Source organism: Aedes aegypti, chromosome 3, assembly GCF_002204515.2.
Source record: "Aedes aegypti strain LVP_AGWG chromosome 3, AaegL5.0 Primary Assembly, whole genome shotgun sequence".
Taxonomy (NCBI): Eukaryota; Metazoa; Arthropoda; class Insecta; order Diptera; family Culicidae; genus Aedes; species Aedes aegypti.
In genome coordinates this window covers 200,760,737-200,783,620 of record NC_035109.1, presented here as the reverse complement: position 1 = coordinate 200,783,620, position 22,884 = coordinate 200,760,737, and the positions used below count along the sequence as shown (strand labels likewise).

The 22,884-nt window shown below is 35.1% G+C and overlaps 1 protein-coding gene across 1 annotated transcript in view; it reads left to right on the top strand.

Moving 5' to 3' along the window:
• The window catches only part of LOC5568213 (dystrophin, isoforms A/C/F/G/H), a 352,533-nt gene that overhangs the window by 314,125 nt on the left and 15,524 nt on the right, over positions 1-22,884 (top strand). Inside the window, 3 exon segments of the mRNA XM_021850748.1 lie at positions 18,399-18,658; positions 22,428-22,637; positions 22,700-22,833. Of these exon segments, the coding sequence (XP_021706440.1) occupies positions 18,399-18,658; positions 22,428-22,637; positions 22,700-22,833 (604 nt within the window).

Here is a 22,884-nt window from a genome sequence, read left to right as displayed (position 1 = left end):
CGCTCGTGTACATACATGTCACTAAAACTAATTAAGAGTTGTAGGGGAAAACATGAATAAAGATCATCTGTCCCCGGCAAAATCAAATGGGAGTATTTTCCACCAGCAAATATTTGTTTTGTTGATTTATTTGGTCTTCGATTTAAATAAAAATACATCGCACAGACTTCAATTCCGTACACAGTTCGAACGAAACGTGTAAGTTTCTGAGACATATAATGCACATAATTGGAGCGTGGAATATCATGGATATTTACATGATATGTCATGTAAACTTCAATTATATGTCATGTAATCCAACAGGATTCTGTGTGGTTACATGACATATAACACATTTTTACATGATTTCAGACTTAAATTTACATGACGTTATGTTTACATCGCATAAATGAAGTTTACATGACGTGTAATCTTCATTATTTTTAACTGTGTAGAATCCTTAATCTAAATGTTTCCTTAGCTATGTTAAAATCGTACAAGTGATACACATTATTAAACATTTCACAGCATACATCAAGCGGATTATTTTGCCCATATAACGTTCGATGAGCAGCGTGTCGGAAAAGTGCAGTCCTCCGTAGGAGCCTCACAGGGGTGTTAAAACTTAATTTGCCTAACAAACCAGAGCAGTCGATGTTATTTTCGAGCAGATCAAAAATGAAAAGCTGCTTTAGAAGAGTCCTCCTGTTGCGTAGTGTGGGTAAGTCGACGAGTGCACAGCGATGCTCGTATGGCGGCAGCAGCATCCTATTTCGCCAAGGTAGTCTCTGGAGTGCATACCTAATAAAACTTTTTTGAACTCGTTCAAGTCGATTGATGTGTACAGAGTGATACGGGGCCCAAACTATAACTCCATATTCCAAAATGCTGCGAACAAGTGATATATATAAAGCCTTAAGGCAGTACACGTCTCTGAAATCTTTAGTGTTGCGTCTGATAATTCCAAGAACCGCGTAAGCCTTTGCTATCACTGACGAAATCTGCTCGACAAAACGGAGCTTACAGTCAAGCGAGATACCCAGATCCTTGACCAGTCTAACTCGTTCAATCGTGGCACCATGCGCACGTGTACGTGACACCGCTGGGCGAGAGCTCTATTAGCAAGAGAATGATGACTTGATTTGAAATTGTACCATTAGGCCATAGGCTCCCAAACTTTTCGAGTGTGCGACCCACCTTGCAGTAAGTGTCTTAATCGCGACCCACTAGGGGAAAATCAAAATGGACTCAGTTTTGTAGGTTATTGATTACATAGTCATACACTTACCCAACTCGCCTTGCGTGCTAATATAAGCTTAGACCGCAGCGCTCAAGAAAAAAAATCTGCTCTTTACCAAAGTAATTTTGACAGTTGATTTCCAAGACGCGAAACGTCAATTTTACTTGCGGAATTTCAATTGAGCGGAAAATTTTCCGCACGGAAAGTGACGGCTGAATTTGATTTGCACGGCAGGTGTTACCGACGTTACGAAATCGGCTCTACTTATCAGCTTAGGACTGCTCAATGAATTTCGATAGCGGAATCATTTATTGACTACGCTATAGTGCAATTATAGAGCTGACAGTCCCTATATTAAAAAGAAAAACCCTGTATGCCCAGAAAGAAGAATTAGTGGGCTAGTGCTGACGAGTCTCCAACCAAACGTCTCTCAGCTCATCGGAATTCTAGTGTGCTGCGCTAGCCGGAGTCTCACGAAAATTCTGAAAGTGCGCGCTAGGTGATGTACTAGACCGATGCAAATTTTGAAGTTTTTGCTCCCCTATGCTTAAACAATGAAAAACAATCTTCCAAAATTTGAAGTTATTTGGTAGATATTTGGTTTTGCACACGCCATTTCAAGTTTGTATGGAAATTACTATGGAAAGCGCAAACCTTTTATGTTCAGTCCTCTAACTGCTGGTAAAAATAATCTATGGAGAAGTGAAGAAACTCTACTCATGTGAAATTTTACTAACTACAATTTGGCGAAGACCACTTTTTGATGGGACGTAAGGATAATTTGTTATTATTGATAACAACATCTAAATCATGCTGAGATGATGATTCAATTACTTTCAGAGTAACACTACTTTTTTGCAGTAGAACACAGTAGCCTGGATTACTTTGATCTATTCTACCCGCCAGGAGCACCACTGTTGCCTGCCGAGCAGTTGTTTAAGCATGCAAAATGCAAACTAAGTTTATGATTATGAATAGCAATTTATCCTGACCTCCAATCAAAATGTGGTCTTCGGCAAAGTTGTAGCTAAAAGGATTTCACACGAGAAAAGTTTATTCACTTTTCCATAAAATATTATGACCAAGAGATAGAGGGCTGAACATAAAAGGTTTGCGTTTTCCATAGTAATCTCCATATAAACTTCAAATGGCGTGTGCACAGTCAAATTTCTTCCAAATCATTTCAAATCGTGCAAACTTTGGGAGAACGCTATTTATCATAATATAAATGGTTTAAGCATAAGGACTGTTCATTAAAGAAAGTGGACACCTGATTGTTAACATTTTGGTGTAAAAATTCCAAGGAAAAAATTCAAATTTTGTTTCAGTGTGTACTCAATTGTTTATGTTGACAGCAGAAGGAAGTTGACATCAAAACAGTTGTAAATTCCATGCGATAGGTCGGTTTAACATGGCGACACGCAGATTTATTCTGCACAAATGGTGTTCAGAAAAGCTGTCGTTCCGAGATTTGGCTTAAATCGCGAAGTGTCCTAATTACAATTTTCCAATACTGTATCGAAAACAGATGCTTATGACGACGTGCAATACATCCGAACAGAAAAATTTGAGAATGAGAAGAACTACATTTTTCTCACAATTACAAATTACAGAACTGAATGCATTTAAAAACGTCTTCTGTTCATCTACCGAAAGTATAACAAGCCTCCATTGTTTTGGTCTGGCCTGGCATCGACTCACTATGCTTAGGCTACTTTGGAAATGTTTAAGGAGGAAAAAGTCGAATTTGTTGAAACATGGGCAGATTCTACCGAATTGCCCATAACTACGCCCCATTTGGAAATATTGGGCAATAATCAAACGACATCTTAAGAAGGATGGAAGATAAGCAAGTTCCATGGATTTTTTCATGAAAATATGGTAAGTAACACAAAGAAAAGTTAAGAAGAAAGTTGTGCAGAACCCGATGGGAGGCATCAAGAGAAAAGTCAGAGCATTATCCAGGAATGCTCATTAAATGTTCAAATTTATGTGAATTTGGTCGAGATTACTTTGATTTCCATGTATTTTTAGAGAACTCATGAATTTGTTCGAAAATAAACAGTTTGCTTTGAAAAATACGTGTCCACTTACTTAAATGAACAGTCCTTAGGGGAGCCAAAATTTCAGAATTTGCATCACTCTAATGTGCACCCTGGGAGACTCGTCTCATGCGCTGCTCGGCGCTACGGTTCGCCATCGGTATCCAAGCTGTGAAATAACTGATTAGTAATGAAGAGGCTCTACAACTATTTTCGCCTCATTATGTAGGTGTCTAGATGGTCTGCTACATGATATGGTCGAAGACTCGCGATCCGAGAGTTACAATTCAGATACTCGTTGAAAAATTTTGTCATTACTTTAATTATTGCGCTGAATTTTAAACACCACATGTGACGCATGAGATCGCATTGAGATACATCTCAAGCAAAATGAGACGCACCAAAAAAGGTCGCACAAGGTACAGCGCGCCCGTGCGCTTCTAAGCAATGAGGCTATGCACAGAAATAAGCACGTGCACAGTAACTCTAATTGAATTGAAAAAATGAGCAATCTTAAGGTGGAGGTGAATTAAATCCAAACCTCAAATTTTCAAGAGCACGAATCTGGAGAACCAAGCATCCGTTTAAGCGGAAAACTTAATCGATTGGTCACCACCAGCTAGTGACCAATCGATTAAATTTTAAACGATTAAGCTTAAACGGATGTTTGGTTCTTCAGATTCGTGCTCTTGAAAATTTGAGGTTTGGATGCGATTCATCTTCACCTTAAACAAACCAGTTGTAGAAAATCAAAAATCTGGAAAACGTAATATTGAATATATTTTTCGCGACTCACCAGAGTTCTGCTCACAACTCCCCACAGGCTCACGACCCACAGTTTGGGAAACTATGATCTACAGAAAATGAACGAAGTACTCCTTCACCTTAAATTGAGTAGAGTACTGAGAATTTTTGTGCGTTGGTCTTTTTGCTTTGATTCTAGCAGTACTTTATTACGTGACAGGAATTTCATCACTCACTTCTTGCGTGTTTTGTAGTTAGTATGTATTCTAGTTTGTAGCAGCATTGGTTTTCGTTGATCAAATATTGAAATTCAAATTAAATGGTAGTACATTTTTTAGCAAACCTAGTCTTGGCAATTTTTCTTTCCATAAAAATGGTATGAGAGCCAAAAACAGCACAATTTTCAACGAATTATGTTATCTTTTTAGCAAAACGAAAAAAAACTCGTTAAAGCCTGGTACTATTTCCTTGTACAGTATACTCATCTCAAAACCGATCAAAATATCACTTACACCCCTTTGCATTTGGGCCCCTCATTTAGACAATGGTTTTTTTTAAGCATATAATAAAGAATAAATACGATGTATAGTTGTGTTCAGAATAATAGTAGTGAAAGCCGATTTTCATACAAAATGCTCAACTTTGGCATGCTGTTACTTTGTTTCCCTATGAGCAATCGGCTTGAAATTTTGGCAGAGAACTACGTTATATTTGAATCGTCCCATACCGTATGTGTCATCTAATCCTTATGGTGTATTCGATGCACTAATTCCTTGTAATTCAAGGAACAAGTGCAGCGAATGAATCGTAATGATCTGATGCGGAAGTGTAATTTTATCACACTTTTCTACACCCTGGAAATTGTGTGACCGCCCACCGTACGACGGGGAAGTGCGTGCCGCTGCCTATAAATTTCAAGTTAAAAAATATTCTAGTTAAACCATCGTGATTTCAACCAACATCGCCTTAAACTTTTTTTGTCTGAATGGTGTAAAAATTGTATATATTAGAAAATACATTGCTATTTTAATCCTCTCCCATTCTCAAAAACATATGAGTGGGATCAGTGGCGCAACCAAGGGGGGGGGTTTTGGGGGTTAAATCCCCCCCCAGAGCCAGAAAAAAATATAATAATTACCAAATATATTTTTGAAATTCAACACTATACATCGTACAACTAAGAACAACGAAGTAGTAATTGAGTTTGGTTTGAATTAAAATTGTGAAATTCAATGGTTTTCACAGTTATATTCTCCTAAAGTGTTTTCTTTTTATTTGTTGACCCCTGTAGAATTTCAAAATTACATGCGAAATTAATGAAAATTTGTTGCCTTTTATGGAAAACAAACTAAGGGCTTTATGTGAGCAGTTTGTTAAACATTCAGATATATGGGGATCTTTTTAACAGAAAATTGACGCAGTTCCCAAAGCATCGAAAACCCTTTGTCAAATTTTACGACTTTCAGAGCATATGAATTCCCGAAGAAGCTATTCTTCGGTTTTTATAGATTGAAAATCTCAGAATGCATTAAGCATCTGGTGGAAGCATCTCTGCCTTATAGAGCGTTCTAACATTTTCGATATTTTGCAGGTGTTGATAATGAATTACATTGAATTTTTAGGAAAATGGATCATGAAAATTGAGTCTTTGTTAGTGAAATTGTTGGTAAAATGTGATTCCGACTTGTCCCATTTAGATAGGACGAATAAGCGTCCCACTATAGTAGTTGTTCTGTCTGGTTACAGAGTCATCCTAAAACAAAGTTGGTCGCATTGAAAATTTTGAAATATTACACATTTTTGTTCATAAAATCTTCACAATGAAAGCAAAACACCTTTCTGACCCTCAACTCAATTTTTTGGATTTACAAGTCAAGTTCTCCAATGCTGATTTACTTCTGACCTACTGCAAGAATCGTGGCAATGATTTCTATTGTAAATTGCTGCGGTCATTGTAGAAAAACTTGAAAACATATTTAAGCAGTAACACAGATGAAGAGCGATTGAATCGTATCATGCAAATATATTGTTATATTGTTCAATCTATTTTTGATATATGTGTTAAAAAGGTGTAATATACATGAATTTCTCGACTAATTTTTAAACATAACTACGTTTTCAAAAATAAACTTTAAAGTTTACAAAACCCCCCCTTAGAACCAAATCCTGGTTGCGCTACTGAGTGGGATCATAAATAAAACTGCTTCTTTTAATGTTGGATAAATACAGTGTATCCACTAAACGACAATATCCCGCATTTAAATTCGCAAACCTGCACTTCAACCACACTTATGATGTCACGTTTTATAAATTATTTATTTGTAAAGAAAATAAAATGTGAGTTTTGAAAATTTTATTGCACTTTTTAATCATATAAGCTCAAAAATAGTCAAAATCTATCATTATTTGCTTGTAACGGTCATATTCGAAGTTAATATTGAAATGATAATAAAACTTCGAGCTTAGGGGAATACCTATAAGTAGATAAAAAACCGAATTTAGTACACACTATACCATTTAATTCGACTAGTCGAGTCTAGTACACGACCCTGGAGACGGCCTTACAGTCATGTCTAGTTTTAGAGGTCGAAATATGCGTATCTGTCAAAGTTTACAAACTCTAGTGGAATTAAATGGTATTGTACTAAATTCGGTTTCTTATCTACTTATTAAAAATGAGTTCAAAGCTACTAAACATAAATATATGTACCCCGCTTATGGTGAACGAAGCCAAACTTCGAATTTTCAAGTGCACAAGACTGGAGAATCTGAAAACAGTGCTTGCTGATGGTGACCAATGGGATAAATTTTCAACGTGGAGCGCTGTTTGGCACTCAAGTCTTGTGCTGTTGAAAATTTGAGGTGTGGCTTCCTTCTATAATCACCTTAAATGAGGGCTTAGTAAAGGTAATATATAAACGTGAAAAGATATCGAAAAAAAAGTAGTTTTAATATTTTTAAGATTTTGATCAAAGGTTTATTTTCCAATGTTCTATTCATACGGAGGCCGAGTGCATATAATTGACGTAGTTAAGTATTGTCTAGTTCAAAAACACTTATACAAACTTAAAAAAGGGAATGCAATTGCATTTGCATTGTACGATCTAGTGGAAGCTTCAGCTTATATTGGCAGGACTTCATTTAAATATCTCAATGAAATTCGTCGAGATTTACTTCCATTGACGGTATTTTAAGGCAAAGAAGGTGTGTTTCTGTAATTATTAACGATATGAATAAAAAATTGGTATGATAAACATCTACAAACTTCTTGTTCATGCTAAGAATGATGCAATATTTATAAAAGTATTACAAAATGTTCGAATGTTCGATTGAAGAAGAATTTCAAGAAGTTGAAAAAATCTGTTTCTAAGTAAAATTAAGGGATAATTCAAAACACATTTATTAGAGAAAATAAAAAAAATACTATCACCAAAATTTCTTAAAACACACTTTAAGATATATTTTTGATTTCACTTGCGCCATTTTGAAAAGTTACGCTTGGAAAAGTGGGTGAAAAAACAACAAAAACACTTATATCTTTTCATATTAAATTCATATCAAATTTTAGAGGTGTGACGTCTTCATAGAAAATGAGTATTTTGCTCATATCAAAACTCCTCATAGTATGCCTGGAAAATTGATATTTTCGTGAGTTTTGAAAAAAAAAAACGATTTTTGACCATAAAGTTTTAAAATGCACTATATCTCTAAAACTATCAGATATGATGTTCTACAAAGTTTCCATATTTTCTATAATCTTCAATATTGTAGAACATTTTGTTGTGCTATCTTTTGATATAAAAAAGTTTGAGACTGAATACTGTAAAAAATTACCGTTCTCCGTTAATTTGTTTCACCGATTTGTTCAGCTGTTGAGATTTCACAGGAATCCGTAAAATAATTTAAGTGTGTATGGTAACAGTCGCGGATATAAAGCAAAGCCATGCTATACTTGGTTGGATTTGGAACTTCCTTGGACATAAACTATCACTGTGTTTGTCACATGGTATAAGAAATGCAAAATTTATTTATACATTAGGAAGCAATGATCTAAAATTAGTTGATTTTAGTTAGTTAAATGATTGATTGTTGATTTATTATATGTTTGACCTGTGATTAAGATTATGATTACTGAATAAAATTAGCGATCTTTATGATTAGCATAATGATAATTGATTAAAATATAAATTTGCAATGATTATGATTAGTGATTAATGATTAACTCTTATTTTTAGTGATTAATGATTAACATTTTTGATTAACCTTAATCATGATTAAATTTATGATTAATCATTAACGCTCTGATTTTGATATGTATGTAGATAGTTATGTGATCAATCTTTCCCTATATCAATTGCTAATCTAAATTTGAAAATTTTGATCATGTTCACATCATTGCGAATTAATTCAATGGATTTTAATAGATTTATGCCTAATTGAATCGTGAAACGACGTGGTGGATATTGGTACTATGGCGAAAATTTATGAGTCTATCCTTTATCCAATCAACTAATTAGAAAGAACTTGTGAATATCAACATCATTTTTTTTCAATTTCCGAATCACAACATCACACAAGATAAAAATCACAATGAGCAAAAAAACAGACCAAGTACCAGAAGACACGTAACGACTAAAAACAGCAGCAATTCATTCAAGTCGGGATGCATAAATGGCTGATTGTGCTTGTTTGCGCCTTCATCAGCGCACATATACATGACTCATACCGCATGTGGTTCACTGTGTATAAATTTAAGTCTCGAATTATAGCAACCATGATGAAAACGCATTTGCCTGGATCAGCAAGCACATAGCGATGCAGTGAAAAATTACAGAGTGTCGCAATAAAATGTGGGTGATGGACATACTGATGGCCATTTTGTATTGTATTTGTAATTTGTATTCTATATTTCACAATATTTGGCTTTTTTTATAAAAACTTTTCTTTTCAATTGTTGAAATCAACTTGCTTTTCTGGTTTATATAAAGTGTCCGTTCATTTTTCGCGTGTTTGTAGTTCATTTTTCTAACACGATTAATTGTAATTGAATCAAAAATGCATGTTACAACATTAATTTGCCGGTTGCCGGTATTTATGGCAAAAATGGCTTCTTAGTAATAAAATCCACTAGCTAGTGCGTTGCATCTCGATTAAGTTAAGCCAAGATTTGCAAAGCTCAATTATCGACAAACAAATTTGATAAGGTCGCAAAAATACCAATTAAGCAGTGCCACATTTTATTTTCATGTATGTTTTTCACAGTAGCGTAGCTAGGGGGTGCGGTCCGCACCGGGCCCCGTGCTCATAGGGACCGTAAAACATACACAATATGTCGATTTTTGCTGCTATGAAACTGTCAGTTCGTAAGACCTAAAAATGAAAGTAAACAATACAAAAATAAGTCAACTACAGGAGACCTCGATGGGCGATACATGTCTCGATTATCACTTATAGGGGCCCGGGAGGACCATGGCCTAGGGCCCCACAATTTCAGGGGCCTTCACAAAATATAGTGTTGTAGGTTATTTTCCCTTAAACTGGTATTGTTCAATCGATCACACACATGATTTTGTCCTAACCCTCCTTTTAGCTAAATGCGGCCCTAAGGTAGATACTTAAGTAGACTCAGGTTCATATTTTCTAGTATACTCTATTCAAATTACGGCTAAATTTATAAAAAAATACGCTAAGATGTAATTTCCGGGTTCGGTAAAATTTAACCGGGTTGTATGACGATCGAAAAAAACAGTTAAATGGAAATAATGTCCACGTATAAGTTATTGGGAAATATCAACATGTTTTATTATTATTAATTAACGAAAACTCTTTACGAAATTTCAGAGTAAAATCTCGGTTTTTCAATTTTTACAGTGTACAAATCATTTTTGATTTCAACCTTTAATATATTTAATACAGGTCGGACTCGATTATCCGGAGACTCGATTATCCGGGGACTCGATTATCCGGGATTCGATTATCCGGAATTTTAGACTCGATTATCCGGAATTTATTTTTTGATGTTCTTGTTTATCAATTTTTATGCATAAATCTGAGATAATTTGGTATTGCAATATGCAATATAAATGGTGTTGCAGTTTAGAACGTATTTAAGAAGAAAAAGTGGTTTTTTGTGTATGCTGGTCAAAACATTTGTTTTTCTTGTAGAGACCCCTACTGTTCCTAGAAAAAAAATCTGGCTACACCACCGCATCATATAAATAAAATAACGAAAAAAGATAATATTTAAGTTTTTTTTTATCAAAGATAATTTTTTTTTTTCTTAGTGATTCGATTATCCGGAGTGAAAAAAAAATCGATACTCCGGATAATCGAGTCCGACCTGTACTAGTGGTCTCGACAAACTTTGTCTTGCCATCAAGAAGGCTGAAGAAAAATGACATATATTCTCCCATACAAAATGACAAATAAGTATTCTCCCGTTTTTTCGACTATTCTGGAGATTTTTCTTTATTTTTTCTACGCACGAACACGTCGGAGCCCTTGACGAACGCAACAGTGAAAAAATTGTGAAAATCCATTGACCCGTTCGTAAGCTATTTCGTGACATACAAACACCATTCCATTTTTATTTAGATAGATAGATGTAGTATTCAGATATTTAGTAATAACATTACACTAAAATACTCCCAATCTAAAGTAGGCCATGACTAAGACAATACCTGACATTAGACTGATAACGAATCATAACTGAATAAACGCTCAAACCGATAACATGTATTTTACTATAATAGATATGCATTATTTGTTTTCAATTTACCTTAAATACCGTCGTTGGGGGTGAGAAAGGGTAAAAAAAGGATATGTACGAATTATTTATCGAATAACTATCGCAATTTAACTCCAACAAACTTCAAATTTGGCATGTATGTACTTCGATGGCACATTAACAACTGTCCAAAAAATTAAAGAAAAATATTTATTCACTACGGCGCTACAAGTAAATGAAAAATGATCCAATCTCACCCCATAGAGGGGTTGACATTGGGTCACTGTAATTGAAATAACTTGTTATTGAGAGTATGATTGCAAAACCATTCACAGCTGAAAAATATTTATGAAATACGATGCAAACAAGACGAAAAGACATCTAAGATGTTTCACAAGTATGATAAGAACGATTATACCAAAAATTGAAAAGCATTGAGAAAAAATATGTAAACTTAGCATTTATCGTCAAGTTCACATGAATTTTCTTTTTTTTTTCCTATTACGCGTTGCAAGAAAAATTTTGATTCCTGGAAAATTGAAACCCTCAGGCTGCTAAATTTTCCAGGCTAAACATCAAAGTCAGCCTTGCTCGTCGTTGGTGCTCGTGTGATTGTTTTGATTGGCGTGATAATCAGAAACAAATTTAAAGATCACCTCTACGACAGTGATTAAATCACAAAATTTTGTATGATATGAAGTATGAACCCATGAAGCATTATTGCAAGTACACGTCTAATCGCCAAACAAAAATATATTGAATTTATCACGAACATCTAAGTTCTGAGAACTCCGCTGTGGGGTGCAGTTTTGCTAGTATAAATTTGCCTACGCTAGTCTTTAAAGTTTTTAATTGAATACACAATCGAACAACGATGGAAACCAAGATGGAAATTGGATTTGAACCTATTTGTTCTATGAGTAAAAATGTGAGCCACAATTTGGTTCGGTATTTGTGTTTTACGCACTTTAACAGGAACGCTTAACATGATGCCTTCATGAAATCGATGTCCCTTATCTATCCTATACACTGTCTTCATATTCGCGATTCCAATTAGCATCCCCATGGAGGGATAGGTGTCTAAGAGCATTGGAATTAAGCTCAATTTTCAAGTTTTATCCTAGGACATAATAGGTAAACCGATGGTGTAAATAGAAGTGATTGATTGATGTTTTTTTTTTTCAATCAGCCTTCAACGCACACTATGTGATTTTTGTTCTGTGCGGAGATAGCCCACTGCGCGTTATTTCCGCGAGCCTATCCAAATTTTTAAATTTCCCCGCAATACAAATTGTCTTTAAAATCTTATCCCCATTGCCCTAAAGCCTATTCAGTTTCCCTAAAGATGTACTGAAACAGTGATTATTTTAAACCTTAGGAAACAGTTAAATTTCAGTGTGATATTCTACTATGAAAAGATTGTTGACGTCTTAATCACGGTATTTAAGCGATTCAACTCATTTGTACTTTCGTGAGATGTTTCTATGATATGAAAATACTAACAAATCATTAAATATGCGAAAAAATCCATATGATAAAATTTTACGATGTTGCTGGGCACGGAAAACAGTTGATGGGTTTAGAAGTTGTCAAAATGTGTTGCATTGTAATTCAATGCACGGAATCCCCAAGTAAACTTGTTTAATGGTTCAGCGATACTGTATTTAGTAAAAATAAACGCATCTTAATGATGAAAGAGTACACACGGCACCGTAAAACGACAAAAATATAGACTTATATAGATACCGAAAAAATGATTTTTTTTGTGGAAAAATCGAATAGAATAGAATCCGGATAAAACGAGTGAATTGTATTGAAAAGACTTTCAACCTTCTACTAATGGAACAATAGAGGTTAAAATACAAGCGTGATACTTTGCACAGGAGAAATTTAATGCTGTAAATTTTCTCTAGTATCAACATAAAAGTTTGTTAATACATTAAACAAAAACCACTATTTATAAAAATGAATATTGTGATTAACTACGTGTAATAATATGTCCTCTAACATATGAGTTATAAATTTTAGTAATATCAGCATTATTAGCTGTAATATTTCGTAAATTATATTTTTCCGTTTTGACCCAATCTCACCCACTAGACTGTGAAAAACTCAATTTCTCATAACTCACGCTGAGATTGTTCATGCGTGAGTTGTCAATCACGCAACTCAGTAGTCAAAAAATCATGGATGGTGAGCCAACCCAGGGACGAAAATACTCAATCTACCCTCGCCTACATTGATATTTGCTGGGTAGAATCTTCGTTGATTTTTATTTGTTTTTATCCTCACCTTCACAACAAAACAAAGATTGGCAAAGCGCTTGCCCAAGATTATCATTTTCCTTTTAGCCTGCTGCTACTCAACCGCTTTTTGATAATCGAAAACAAAAAATGATATTCATTCTAATCAGCTTGACTTTTTTACATTCCGCTTCGGGAAGTTGTAATTTTTGCACGAGACACACTAAAGACGCGTCAATATAATCCATTCCGTGCATCGGATGCTTCATTACCCGTATAGCAGCATTTTTTTTTTTTTTGATTAATTTGAACCTCATTGATAATCAATTTGCTAAAACTGACACTCTTCTGCTTCTGATAATCAAAAACACCAGCGACGTACGGGCATCGTTGTTTGTTTTGCCCATCTACTTTTGTGCCATCTTCATTGGTATAATCATATTGCTGGTGGTGCGGTTACTTTGATGGTGACATAAATTCAGTGAATTGAGTATAGTGAGCATGATTTTTTTCGTCCCTGAGCCAACCTTTTTGACTCACTGTCTCGTATTTCCACAGTTTACTCACTCTTCATAGCATTCAGTCCGAGTGGCCACCTCCGGTACATTCTGAATGGTACTTCATGTTTAATGGTGAATATCAGATCTTAATGATTTATACAAATTTGAATTATTGTCATTGAAAATAAATAAAGATAATTTGACATGTCCCAAAAAACAGCCCTTTTTGCCCGACCTAGCCATATGAATATTCCAGAATTCCTCTGGCCACTAGAAACTAGATATGTTTACCAGTATATTGACAAAAAATATTTGAATCCGGTAAGTATTCGCTGAGCTGTTAAGTATTTTTGCTTTCACTCAGGCCTATACGGGTTAAGGATGAAGATGAATTGAAGCCAAACCATAAATTTTCAAGAACACAAATCTGGATAACCGAAGCCGTTTAAGCTGGAAACTTGATCGATTGGTCAAGCTGGTGGTAACCAATCGATCAAGTTTTCAGCACAAACGGATGTTCAGTTCTCCAGATTTGTGCTCTTAAAAATTTGAGTTTTGGCTTCGTTTCATCTTCACTTTAAAAAATCATAGAGAAACTAGTAAAAAATGGATTCATATTTTCTTGGATTCGACAAGATGTCGCAACAAAAATTACTCACTGACGAAAATCCTGGCTACGCTTTTATATCAATAAATTTTCGCTGAATACTTTGTCTTTTTAATTTTGAAATTTTTGTTCGAAAGCTAAAATTTTTCGAAACAATATTGAAGGTAAATGGAAGTTTGGTAATAATTGGCATTTATTGAAATGGAATGGAACTCTAATTAATTGCAAAATTAGAAAATATAATAATTAAAACACTCTCAATCTTATGTATCGCACGCTTCAATGATATTATTGTGAATACAGTGTAGTTTGTTATGTGTTCGCATATGTCATGGGAGCGGTATTCCATGGCGCATTGGAATTCCAAAAAATGATATGAAATATAGAGAAATTCATTCATTCATTTATTGGTATTACATTGTTGTTATAATAAAACCGCATCAACAATTCCACGCCATACAACTCGGTTCGCAGCTGCATCCCTTCATCCTCGGCTGCGGCCCACACTGCCAAGATCTTGCAGCTCCTGGTCAACCTACCGTGTCCGCTGTGCTCCTCACTTTCTTATACCAGCAGGATCGGAAGCGAATACCGTTTTTGCAGGGCTGTTGTCCGGCATTCTTACAACAAGCCGCGCCCAACGCATTCTTCTAGCTTTTGCTACCTTTAAGATGCTAGGTTCGCCGTAGAGTACAGCGAGCTCATGGTTCATCCTTACCGCCACACACCGTTCTCCTGCACACCTCCAAAGATCGTCCTAAGCACCCGACGTTCGAAAACTCCGAGTGCTTGCAGGTCCTCCTCGAGCATCGTTCACGTTTCATACCCGTAAAGGACCACCGGTCTAATCAGCGTTTTGAACATGGTACATTAGGTGCGGGAGCGAGTCTTTTTTGACCGCAGCTTCTTGTGGAGCCCATAGTAGACACGACTTCCACAGATGATGCGTCTCCGTATTTAATGGCTAACATTGTTGTCCGCCGTCAGCAAGGATCCGAGGTACATGAATTCATCTCCCACCTTCACGGTATCCCTGTCAATTGTAACGCTGGTTCCTAGGCGAGCCATGTCGCGTTCGGTTCCGCCCACCAGCATGTATTTTGTTTTTAACGCATTCACCACCAATCCGACTCGTGTTGCTTCGCGTTTCAGGCGGGTGTACATTTCTGTCACCGTTTCAAATGTTCTTCAGATTATATCCATGTCATCAGCAAAGCAAAGCTGTTTTTGAGAATACACCTCAAAACTCGCGGTTATTTACCTAAAAGTTTCGATTTCGATAGAAATTTCAAACAATGTCCACCCCATAGATGTGGATCAATGGGAGAGGAGGATCCGTATTATGGATCAAATCGACTCATATTATGAATCAAAACACTATAACAGCAATTTATTTGCGAAGTACTAGTGAAAGCATACGTTTCGGCGTTTGTTTCGGAATCGTCTTATCTTTGATTCATAACTGTGGTATGGTTTACAATGCTCCACAGTTATGAATCAACGCTTCTGGTTTACAATTTATTTCCTACAGACGGAAAAAAATATGCTTAAGAATATTACAATTGGTAACGATGCAGCATAGATTTATGGTACACGTAGGTAAAATGCGTACTGCATAATTGCGTCTCTATTTGATGAGATATTTGCGTTTTAATCCAACTTTGATCCATATCTGTGTGCTATCCATAACTTTGGGGTGACTGTAAATTCAATAAATCGAAATTTCTCGAACAGGCAATTGTTGAAAACCACTGGGGTAACCAAATGTATTTTTGGCAACTTTGTTCTTTTCGTCAAAGGGGGGGTTTCTTAAACATATATAGCTTAAAATTTGCATAAAAGCGCACGGCCGAATATTAGACTACTCTATAATAACATAACTGGGCTATCATTATGATGTAAAAGTAGGAAACTTTTTTCATTTACGCGTTTTGCTAACAAAACGCACCATTTTCAGCTGTGTTATGTGGCTCATAGCTGGCAATGTCAATTATCAATTAACTAATAAAACTTTTAATTAACTGTAGTACTTTAAAGCTGAGAAGCAAGCTCTGTCCCAGATGGAACGTAACGCCAATCATAAAAAAAATTGAACCCGTATTTGATAAATTCAAAATTACATTAGTATTTCTTTGGTGTCACTGCGTGTAACGATTATTTTTAGTGTCACTGTATAAGAAATCATATTGTGTCGAAAAGAAGAGCCGTGCAATGAATACTGACACTAAATCCAAACTTGGTCCACCATCAGGGTTTTAGTGCCTGACGTGAGCAAACAAGAGAGTGAGAATAAATTCAAACAAAATAAATCCGACTCCACGCCTGCCTCGAGAGGAACTTCAATGTTTTGCATTGCTCAGTAAAAAACTGGTGGAAGTAAAGAAACACAACTTGTCTGCCAGCCTAAGCCACACTATGTTTAGTTCATATTTGAATATTGTCGCGGTAATACGTCACTCTTTGGTCGACGCGTGGTTGCTTGTGAGCGAGTGCGTTTTAGATCGTGCAGAACCGGCAAAATATTTGTCTGTGTCAGCCAAGTAAATTACTTATTCTGTCTCCAGAAAGAAATCAGCTATTTTGAAGGAATGCTCGCATCATCAGATTAATTTGAATCAATATGCAATGCTGTTATATACTGCAATGCATTGGTGTTAAAGTCAAATTCATGTTCGTAGATGATGAACAAACTAAGTGATTGTAAAGATGTTTTACCTATGTTAGATTACAAATGCCATGTACAAAGTGAAATGAAAGCTGAAATTTGAGAAGCATGTTATTTTTTCAACTGAAATGGAAGCGTGTTTTCAAAGTAAACAGAACTCTCTATGGCGATAATGATAACCTTTGGCTGTACCATAAAAAAATTCAGGTTTAATTTAATTCAATTAATACATTCCATAGAATGTTGCATACTGCAATCATAATCAAAGTAAACCATTGTGATATCCATGATCAAGGACAACTTATATTTTGAGAGTTGAGATTTTATACAGTGCAAAGAAAGCTTACATTTTTTCGACATTTTTGTTCTCTTTGTCTTGAGGGTTTTTTGTCGAACAAATCTTCTGAAGTTCGGAAATAAGATGCGCGTTATTTGCTAAAAGTATTGGAAGAACAAAAAGCTACCGAAAATACAACAAATCATCCTATTATGAATCCTCCACATGGCTGTTTTGATGCTAACGTGGGAGTGATTTGTCCAGTATAAACCATGTATGTAAGTGGATATTCAGTAGACGACATGTGTATCGAAGTTCTCTTCGTCTAAAAGCTGGGATGTTATAATGCAATGCATTTTGTTTACTTTATTCAAAAAATGTGCAATATATATTAGAAAAGGTGGTAAGGATGCAAATCTTGGCTGATTCATCGAACCTCCGTCTGTTTTAGTATGTAATGTGTCGCAATTTTTTTTTAATGATACTATCAGAAGCTGTTAGTTTTATATATACCTACCTATTCCAACGAAGAAAGCCGTCGTTGACATTTGTACAGTTTATTGATATGTTTTGATTTTTAGTAATTCATCTCGCAATAAAAATGATTTGGTTTTGTACTAACATAGCTTCAAGATATTTTCTGTATACAAACGCATATAATGATAATATTCCAAATCAATATTGAATTCGAGAGTTGATTTTTGTTATTTTGGAATTGTGTGCTGCAAAGTAATCGTGGCTACAAAAACAAATGACGGACTACTTAGCATTAATGCCAAGTGTCGTTTTGCAATTCAGGTAAATTTCCGTTTGTGTAACGCACATACTAGCTGGCAATTATGAGTTGATAAACATTACGCTTGTACAAATGTTTACTAGAATGTCTAAATATTGAGCTTCTTGTGATCCAGATACGTGAAATAATATCAGTGTGAGCAACAAAGCGAAGAGCTATGCAGCTTGTTTCACCAGCCGAAAAAACACTAGAAACAGTGAATGGACATAAAGAATCCTTATGCAGTTCTGATTTAGGCTCAGAGGATAAAAATAGTTTTCAGGAATATCTTCAACCGAGTTGTCAGTCATACTCAAATTGTACTATCAATAACGACTTGTACGATGAACTCGATCATTTGTATTCTGAGTCTGATACTGATATTGAATATATCAAAGGAGACGTGACACTAATTGATGACATCGATGCTAGTATCTCTCAACCCAATAATGAGGCAGAGCAAATGTTATTACAAGTTGTTGGTGTATTACGAACTGAAGAGGTTTGTCTGCTTATCATATTGGTGTATGATAAAAAGCTAAACTCATGGCTACAATTGTTTTGACTTTACATTTGTTTGTTTTCCTTTTGATTTTCAGAAAATGCGCCAGTTCCAAAAGGTTTTGGAAGACCTCGGTTCTCGAGTTGCATCGGCTGAAACTTTGATTAAATCATGGACTTCGCCCAGTTCAGCCACTGATGCAGCAGAACAGATGCAACATCTTCAACGCCTGAAAGACAAAATGACTACTGCAGGAGCATTGCTAGATGATTGCAATGAACAGCAGAGTTTCTTCACAGCAAACCATGTACTGGTACCCAATCAATGTCTTGCCAAATTAGAAGATTTGAATACACGGTGAGTATCTCTATTAATATTCTTCTTATCCCGAATCGATCTTTTCTTATCCCCAACCGGTCAATTTGTTAGCCGAATCTCGGTTAAAATTAAAAAAAAACCGATATTCGCACAGCCGAGCTCGTGAAAAAAATGTAAGTGTGTAGAAGGTTGGATATTGAATTTTGCCCTTTTTTGGAAATATAGTTAAAGTTAGGATTTTGTTGAAATATAGTCTAGGTTTCGATACACGGAACTGAAATTTGTTTATGTACAGTCGACTCTCCACAACTCGATATTCTATAACTCTCTAAGGTACCGCGGGGCAAGTGGGTAAATGGGGTAAGTGAAAATAATTGATATATTTTACTGAATATGTGAATTAACGTTTAAAACTCATGCATAAACCATTGAGGCCATTCAGTACATTACAATAAGTAAGATATTTCTGAAACTTTTCAGCCATTAGAGCGAAAGATTGTTAACCTGTCAACTATCACTCCGTAACAAGTTGGCGGCGTGCAATCTTATTTTAATATTTTCAGTGGAAAAAAGTTACGGAAAATAATTTTCTGTACCACTTTTAAGTTGACAGTTTCAAACTACAATAAAAAAAGTTTTAGAATTAATTCGACGTAGACCTAAAAATAACTAAATTGAAACACCGTCAATTTTCTAATCACGTGGGCAAGTGAAAAGTTTCTCATTAGATATTGAATTTGTATTTTCTCTTAAGGTAGCTGAAAGTAAACAAGGTTTGCAATAATCATAGAACAACAGAACGTGCTGATAATTCATGAAACACTATACTCAACGCGTTAAAAGCTATTATCATGGCCAAATCATGGAACTTCATTACGATATTAATATGTCTACTTCGGAAAGCCCATTATAAGGAAGACGTTGAATGATAAGTTTCATATAAGAGAACGCACGGAAATCTCGTGGAATTTCTATGTAAAGCTAGTTCAAAAAAATGAGGTATAGGTCTATCCACATAAAAAAGATTTTAAATACTTTATTGAAGAGTTATCCGACGTCATATCTGACTTTCTTAAAAACAAATAACGAGCGGTAGAAATACTACAGAGCAGAAATGCAATTGCTGTCCCATGATGTAAGAACTAACTTTCGAAATGTTACAGTTATAATGTTGTCGAATCATCTCATCAAACAAAACTGAACAGAAGAAAATTCAAGTAACAATAATACAAACATCTTTGTTCACATGTTACTTATGTTATTGTTCATTGGAACGCCTTAACAAATGTTAAAGGTAATAGAAATTGTAAATATAACTGTTAGCTTTTGAATTTATTGTTCAAGACGATGATACATTTTTCAAAAACTTTTTATATATTTTTTTTCTTTAAATTTACATAAAAATCAATTTCAGCATAAGGTACCGCGGGGCAAGTGGGTAAATGGGTAAGTGAAAACAATTGATATATTTTACTGAATATGTGAATTGACGTTTTAAACTCATGCATAAACCTTGAGAACATTACGATAGGTAAGAGATTTCTGAAATTTTTCAGCCATTATTGCATAATAGAGCGAAAAATTGTTAACCTGTCAACTGTTACTCCGTAACAAGTTGGCGGCGTACAATCTTATTTTAATATTTTCAGTGGAAAAAAGTTGCGGAAAATAATTTCTTGTACCACTTCTTAGTTGTCCTCTGTGACACTTTTAAACTGCAATAAAAAAAAGTTTTAGAATTAATTCGACGTAGACCTAAAAATAGCTAAATTTAAACACCGTCAATTTTCTTATCAGGTGGGGCAAGTTAAAAGTTTCTCATTAGAGATTAAATTTGTGTTTTCTCTTTAAGTAGCCATAAGTAAACATGGTTCGCAATTATCATAGAAAAACAGAACGTGCTGATAATTCAAGAAACATTACCTTCAAGCGTTAAAAGCTATTAGAAATCATGGAACTGTCTACTTCGGGCAGCCAATTAAAAGGAATACGTTGACTGAAAAGTTGTAATATTAGAGAACACACGGAAATCTCGTGGAATGTCTATGTAAAGCTAGTTCAAAACATAAAAATGGGGTATAGGTCTATCCACATAAAAAAGATTCTAAATACGTTATTGAAGGATTCCGTTTGATTTCTCCCGAAGAGTTATCCGACGTCATATCAGACTTTCTCGAAAACAAATAACGAGCGGTGGAAATTCTACAGAGCAGAAATTCAATTGCTTTCCTATAATGTAAGAATTAACATTGAAATGTTGCAGTTATAATGTTGTCGAATCATTTCAACTAACATAACTTCTTCTTCTTTATGGCGTTACGTTCCCACTGGGACAGAGCCTGCTTCTCTGCTTAGTGTTCTTATGAGCACTTCCACAGTTATTAACTGAGAGCTTACTATGCCAATGACCATTTTTGCATGCGTATATATCGTGTGGCAGGTACGAAGATACTCTATGCCCTGGGAAGTCGAGAAAATTTCCAACCCGAAAAGATCCTCGACTGGTGGGATTCGAACCCACGACCCTCAGCTTGGTCTTGCTGAATAGCTGCGCGTTTACCGCTACGCCTATCTGGGCCCCGACTAACATAACTGAACAGAAGAAAATTCAAGTGAAAAGAATAACATTTTCTTTGTTTACATGTTACTTATGTTATTGTTCATTGGGAAGCCTTAACAAATGTTAAAGCTAATAGAAATCGTGAATATAACTGTTTGTTTTTGAATACATTGTTCAAAACGATAAACTTTTCACTTGCCCCACTTTTGGTTCAAGTGAAAAGTAAGGAGACATTTTTCAAAAACTTTTTCTGTATTTTTTTCTTTAATTTTTCATAAAAATCAATTTCAGCATGCTGCGTATATTTGGTGGGAGTCAAGCTAAAAATATACACGACCTCATTTGTTTCAACTTAAAGTGTCTAGAATTTGAAGAAACTCAACTATGCGAATTACATTACCCACTTGCCCCACGGTACCTTAACTCGATGGATTTTTCGGTCCCTTCAAATTTTCATACATCGTGCTCTCCATAAGTCAATATATCTATAACTCGATATCTCCACTAGTCGATGTCACTTGAGAGTTAAATTTCTCTCCATAACTCGATATCTATTTAAAAATCATTCTTATTTGAGGAAACTTGGTCTAATTTTTGTTTGGAGTTGAATAAATACTTGCAAGTTGTAATAAAAGTTGAAAAACATGAAAATAAAAAAAAATATTGTCAGTGAAAATAACTTGATTTTGCAGAGAAAAGTTTTCATATAATAGTTTGTAAAATATTATCAACAAAATAATATTGTTTTCTTACAGAAGGACTCATATATGTATTGGAAACACAGCAATTTGTTCCTTCGATTGTTATGATTTTTCGTGCCGGTATATTCTTTAACTTGATAATTCTATGAGTCGATGGTCCCTTGAATATCGAGTTATGGAGAGTCGACTATAATTCCAAAATCTCTATAAATTTCCTTCGAATTCTAGGGGGTGGATGATTTTTTAGATATTCCAATAATTTTTTGAAATCTTGTGGACAACTCTTTCGAAATTCACACCTTTTTGAACTCACGGTGTTTTTATAAATTTAATTAAAAATAATCCATAAAAAGGTTAGATCAAGTCCGCCGAATTTGTCCATGGAAATGAAGTATGCCAAAAACGGAATCCGACTGTATTCGAAATTATACTAACAAGAGATTAAAAAATGAATATACACAGGATGTTTTACCTTTTTAACGTCCGACGAAAATCTAGATAATAAAAATAGTATTAATAATCTTCTATTGTTTTTTTTTTTCTGTAGGATGAAATTGCTCCATATTGCTATGGATGAGCGACATAAGGTTTTGGTAGCAGGCGGAGCAAATCAGCCATCTGCCTCCGATGCTGATGGTAACAAGTCGATGCAAGGTGTTAGCAGCGGAACAATTGGTCCAATTCCAAATTTAGCAATGAGTGTAAAACCACCATGGGAACGAGCAACAACTCCAGCCAATGTGCCTTACTATATTAAGTATGTGTAAATATTGTATTATGTGTCTACATTGCTCAAAAAAATTGTTTTTATTGTTCTAGTCATGAGCGAGAAAATACACATTGGGATCATCCTGAAATGATCGAGTTGATGAAATCCCTCGCTGATCTGAACGAGGTTCGTTTCTCAGCATACAGAACGGCTTTAAAGCTACGCACTGTTCAAAAAAGACTAGGTAAAATAGTATTGTTTTTTTTCTTGAGAGATCTTTGAAACCTATTTTGTT